The sequence below is a fragment of the Protobothrops mucrosquamatus genome, unplaced genomic scaffold (genome assembly GCF_001527695.2).
Source record: "Protobothrops mucrosquamatus isolate PMUCROS unplaced genomic scaffold, P.Mucros_1.0 scaffold_259, whole genome shotgun sequence".
NCBI classification, from domain to species: domain Eukaryota; kingdom Metazoa; phylum Chordata; class Lepidosauria; order Squamata; family Viperidae; genus Protobothrops; species Protobothrops mucrosquamatus.
Genome location: NW_015386335.1, coordinates 37,935 through 43,632, shown reverse-complemented (window position 1 = coordinate 43,632; position 5,698 = coordinate 37,935). Strand labels below are relative to the sequence as shown.

Here is a 5,698-nt window from a genome sequence, read left to right as displayed (position 1 = left end):
TCCGTGGAAAAACCTCTCCACGGAAGCAGCCCCTGGTGCCCAAAAGGTTGGGGGCCTCTGCCCTAGAAGCTTCTCTTCACTGCTTTTGGAATAAAGAAATTTGAGCCGTTCTCGAAAGAAATACACTTTTATTTGGGCCCGGTTTTGTCCACGCGCCTCCTTTCCTTCTCCCCCCCCCCCCATCCAATTCCCAGCTCTGTTTAGTTTGCCGACTCCCTCCCTTTGTTGAGTTGCTCTTAGGATGTGTTTTTTTCAATTCTGGCTCTGTGAGCTTCGTATCTTTTCATTTATATCTGCCTATATTATTTTTCTCCCCCCCCCCTTTCCTTTTGCTCCCCCCCCAAAAAAGTTCTGAAACTGAGTCCTTAACCATCCTGGACCGGTCAGTATCCTGCCTGTCTCTGCACGAATGGTTTTGGGTGACAGAGACGGCTGCCCACTGCTTCCATCCCCCTGGCTGGTTTTTTGTTTTTTTTTGCGTGCGTGTTCATATGTACGATTGGTTGGTTGGTTGGTTGGGGATTTTTAAATAATTATTCTCCACTGCGCTGCTTAATAACGGGGGTCCCTTGCATGGCAGATTAAGTCAGCGAAAAAAGGGGAAAGAAAAACTCAGCCATTCGTTTTCCTGCTTGGCTTCCCTCTGGGTCTCTCTGCTCCTGGCTAACTGTTGCCTGCCGTCTAGGCTAAAAAAAAAAAAAACGAAGGGCAGAGCGTGACCGGCTTTTGGGAAGGGTGAGATGGGGTGAACCTGCAACTTGCCTGTGTGTTGTGTGAAGGAAGTCCCTGAGATACGCCCCAAAAAGGGACATGCTAGCTCTGTTTGTTTTTCTGGCTCACATCCTTTCTGGGTTGTTGTTTTTTAACCTAGAACAGAGGTAGGCAACCTTGCCTCTTTTATGACTCCTGGACTTCAACTCCCAGAATTCCTCAGCCAGCCTCCATTTTGTTTGTTAGATTTAAGACAGGGGTCTTCAAACTTGGCTCTTTTATGACTCCTGGACTTCAACTCCCAGAATTCCTCAGCCAGCCTCCATTTTGTTTGTTAGATTTAAGACAGGGGTCTTCAAACTTGGCTCTTTTATGACTTGTGGACTTCAATTCCCAGAATTCCTGGGCCAGCCATGCTGAGGGGAAAGGGAGAGGTTTCCAAGCTGAGCCAGGCTGGCTCAGGAATTCTGGGAGTTGAAGTCCACGAGTCATAAAAGAGCCAAGGTGGCCTAGCCCTGACCTAGAAGGAGATCCCTTTTTGTAAGTTGTTTTTCACAGCTTGTTTCAGATGCTTGCTAGATGAAGAAGGTTTGAGCCATCTTAAAACTGGGAATTCACCGAACTACTTGTTGGGTCTGTTCTGGTTTTCTCCCTTCTATCCCTCCGGCGGTGCTCTTTCCTGACTGATATGCACAGTGAAGGCTGGAAGGGATTAACTCAAAACTGGAACGTTGTAGATAAAAGACACAGCAATCATTCCAAAGGGGGGGGGGACATTCCAAAGGAGGCTCAGCTGGGATGCATCCTTTAAAAAAAATCCATCCCTCTCAGCAGCCCAAAAGAACGGAATTGATGATGTGGTCAAGAGATCCGAGTTAAATAAGCGGAATATCTACAAGTTATGGTTGTCCCGAAAGGGCTTTTCCTTCAAAGGCACCTGGATGTCTTCCTTGGGGTTTTTTTTTCCCCCTTGAAAACATTTTCCTTCTCATCAGGAAGGTTCCTCGGCTCTAACTTAGTTAACTCAGAAGTGAGGAAGCTCCGTGGATGAGAAGCAAAATGTTTTTAGGGGGGGGAACCCCAAGAAAGTCCTTTTGGAAAGCACCTTTGGGACAACGAGCGGAAGAGCAAGTGAGACCTAGAATTGTTGTGGGCATCTTTGCCTTCTGCTCCAAAGTAGAATCCAGAGAACTAGAAAATCATCAGCCTGACAATGATAGCTTGGAAGAGTTTAGAATAGCTCACCCAGAATCACTGCTTTCTCACCCATCGTGCATAATTAAGTCAGACTGGGTTTATTAAGAACAAGATAGGTGTCATGGTTCCAACAGATGAAACTCTTCAAAGATGAGGCATTGTTTACCTTAAAGAATCTTTATTTGAGTAGCAACACATCGGCAGGTACATAGGCCAAGCCAAAATCTGGATTCCCCTCCCCTGAGCACATAGTATCAAAGCACAATTCCCTCCTCTAATTAGTAGTCATAAATCACATTCACCAATTAGTTTGAAATGCAGGCTTTCCCTCCTTTACTCCAACTCACCATTCCTTATCATCTCTTATTTCAAAAGCCCTGAATTCACACACTATTACAATATTGTTATGTCTAACTAACTCCCATCACATTCCTCCTTCCCCCCCCCCCCCAGTATCATCTAATTCTAAGAGTAAAGCATAGGAGAGAAAAAGGCTGCATCTCCATATGTTGTCAAAGCAAGAACATCCAATGTTAGCAGTGTTGACAACAGGCCGATTAGATTAGATAAGATAAGATAAGATAAGATAACCTTTATTGTCATTTTTTTCCTGTGGACACATTAAAAACGAAATTTAGTTGCTTGCTCTCACGTGTTACTTACACAACACATCTTGAAAACATACTATACAGCATATGTATAGACCTACGCCCTTTTTAGAGCAGGCTTTTTATTCAATATTTATTGTGATTTTTATTATTGCCTGTTCACCGCCCTGAGTCCCGTAAGGGAGATAGGGCGGTATATAAATTTAAATAATAAATAAATAAATTACATATAAGTAACATATAAATGTTAATCACGCTGCTGATGTAATAGATCCCCAGGCATCCACGTCTTTGTGTTTTCTCTGGAGAAAACAAGTTTCCTGGCACTTAGCTGATCCCCACCACCGTCACCCCCATCAGGAGCTAGAGGTCTGCCCTAAAACAGCCCTGAGTTTTTCCGAAAACGAGCCCGATTGCCCTGGACCTGCATGGTGCCTGCAGCAGCTCTTTGCTTTTATTCCTTTTCTCTGCACTGGGGCAGGCGGGGAGGGGGCAGGGGGGGAGAGAGAGCAAAGGGTTTGGCATCCCCGACTGCTCCCCGCTTTTCTTCCCCAGCCACCTGAGGCTCTCGTGTCGAGCCATTTCTGACACGCCCTCTTCTCCTTATCTCCTCCTACAGGCTAGTTGTGAGTTCTTTAGAAGCCCTGGAAAGTTGGTTTGCAGTTGGGCCAGGCAACGAGAAGGCAAGTTCCCTTTGCTGTGGGGAGGGTGGGGTGGGTTGTGGGGAGGCAGGTGTGGGAAGAGAACGGCGGCACCTGGATGCTTGGGAGGCGCTGACTCCTTGGACCATTGAGCTGAAGCAGAGATTTGTCCAGAAATGAGCTCCTTGCCCTCCATCCAAATTAAAATTCAGAAAGGCAGCCCCCCCCCCCCGGGTCTGAGCAGGCCGTGGCATTCTCCCTTCTCGCGTGGGGGGGGCTTCCCAATCCCCAAAGCAAGCACAGCCTGACTGGGATTGTTCGCCCGCAGGAGAAAACCAAGGCTGCCACACAGGAGTTGGCCACCATGCTTCTCTCCACACCGGCCCCTTCCAGTGTCCAGCAGCAGACCAAGAGCCTCCTGGCCAGCCTCCACGCCAGCCGTTCGGCTTACCACAACCACAAGGTAAGCAAAGCCAGTTTCCTTCCCGGCACGGCATCCCAGATCCTTCCGTTTGCCGTCCCGCAGAGTCCCGGGGGAATTCGGGAGACTCTCGGCAGGCCTTGCCTCGGTTTCCGCGTGCGGCTGTATCTACAACACTTTTTTTTTTTAAAAAAAGTAATTTTAGTAAAGAACCCCCTAGTCCAGGGGTAGGCAACCTTGGCTCTTTTATGACTTGTGGACTTTAACTCCCAGAATTCCTGAACCAGCCATGCTGAGGGGAAAGGGAGAGATTTCTAAGCTCAGCCAGGCTGGCTCAGGGATTCTGGGAGTTGAAGTCCACCAGTCATAAAAGAGCCACAGTTGCCTAGCCCTGGGCTGGGGGAACGAAGGCCTTTCAGCCTCCTTCCGGATGAAAGGTCAGGTGTCCAAAAAGACACACACACACACACACACACACACACACATACACCCCAACTCCAGGGAAAAGGAGAGCGCACCCCTACTGGCACTGGTGTTGTGGCATCAGGTGAGCACGGCTTTGTGAGGAAGACCTCGCCTCAGCTATTCCCTTCAACTCTTGAAGCAGGCAGCATTTCAACAAAAGGAGCTTTTATCGAGAGAAAGTGATTGCAGAGAAAGCAGGCAGGATCTGAAGTTCCCGTGCAAAAGCATTAAGGTCAGGCTCTTCAAACTTGGCCCTTTTGCGGAATTCTGGGAGTTTGAAGTCCACAAGTCCTAAAAGGGCCAAGTTGGAAGACCCCTGCACTAGGTCGAACCCCATTGTTCAAAACCCCTCCCAGCTTCCCAGTCCATTTGCAGCCAGTCCAGAGGGGCAAAGGTGTGCTGAGAATTCCAGGCGGAGAAGGGGATAAGAAATCTTTCCCAGGCACCGTGTCCTTGCTTCTCCAGAGCTGAGACAAAGCAGATAGCCCCAGGCTCATCCCTCCTGTGTCCCCCCGCCCCAATTCCTAGAAAGATACCTCAAAGCAAAGGTGGAACAAAGCAAAATGAATACGTCATAGGACAGCCCCGAGGTTCCCATCAGAATGGCAGTGTCCTAATAAGAATCTATGGCAGGGGTCTTCCAACTTGGCCCTTTGATGACTTGTGGACTTCAACTCCCAGAATTCCTCAGCCAGGCACGCGTGCCTGGCTGAGGAATTCTGAGAGTTGAAGTCCACAAGTCATCAAAGGGCCGAGTTAGAAGACCCCCGGTCTATGGGGGACCTGAGCGTGACTCTGATTCAGCTCTTTCCTTTGGCACGGTCTGTCCCTGCAGGATCAGGCCCTGTTGAGCAAAGCCATCCAGTACCTCAGCACCTCTCACAAAGAAGGGAAGGACATGGAGCCGGAGGTCTTCCAGAGGCTGGTCATCACGGCCCGCTCCATCGCCATCATGCGGCCCAACAACCTGGTCCATTTCACGGAGTCGAAGTTTCCGTCTCTGGACGCAGGTAGGCGAAGCTCCTCCCTCTGCTTGAACACACGTCCACACCCTTCACGCACCCGGCTTTCCTCTTCCTGTGCTGGGTTGTTGGTTTTGGGGTTGTTTTGAGAACAGGGTGTGGCTTTGGGGGGCTTGGGGTGGTGGGATCCGGCTGCTCAGCTAAAAAGCTTTCCTTAAATTTTCAGAAAGCGGCGAAGAATGTCAGGAGGCTGCGAAGGCCGTGGAAGGAGAAGGGTGCACTTTTATTACCCAGCTGGTCAACCATTTCTGGAAACTTCACGCCTCAAAACCCAAGAATGCCTTCCTGGCACCGGCTTGCTTGCCAGGTGGGTGCCATCTTTCTCGAGCTGATCGGACGTGGCTGCCCCAGTGCAGCAGCCTCCTAGATTGTTCTGTGCCAGGCACACGGCATCTTGCCAGGCTTCACGGGCCGACTGTTGGTCCAACTGAACTATTTGGAGTTGCTGCCTTCTATCTCCAGACCCTGTAATGGTCCATCTTCTCCAGGTCCTCTTAACAATCCCCTTCCTCCCTCCCTTCCTCCCTTCCTTCCTCTCTCTGTTTTCTTCTTTCTTCTCTCCCTCCTTCCTTCCTCCCTCACTTCCCCCATTCCGCCCTCCCCTTCCTTCCCTCCCCATTCCTCCCTCATTCC

The 5,698-nt window shown here is 49.6% G+C and overlaps 1 protein-coding gene across 1 annotated transcript in view; it reads left to right on the top strand.

The window, feature by feature from the left end:
- The window catches only part of UBR4 (ubiquitin protein ligase E3 component n-recognin 4), a gene marked incomplete at its 3' end in the record, with an annotated part of 101,209 nt that overhangs the window by 58,028 nt on the left and 37,483 nt on the right, over window positions 1-5,698 (top strand). The window contains exons 50-53 of the mRNA XM_015831542.1: window positions 3,136-3,199; window positions 3,486-3,620; window positions 4,879-5,053; window positions 5,232-5,372. Of these exons, the coding sequence (XP_015687028.1) occupies window positions 3,136-3,199; window positions 3,486-3,620; window positions 4,879-5,053; window positions 5,232-5,372 (515 nt within the window). The remainder of the gene's footprint in view (window positions 1-3,135; window positions 3,200-3,485; window positions 3,621-4,878; window positions 5,054-5,231; window positions 5,373-5,698) is intronic.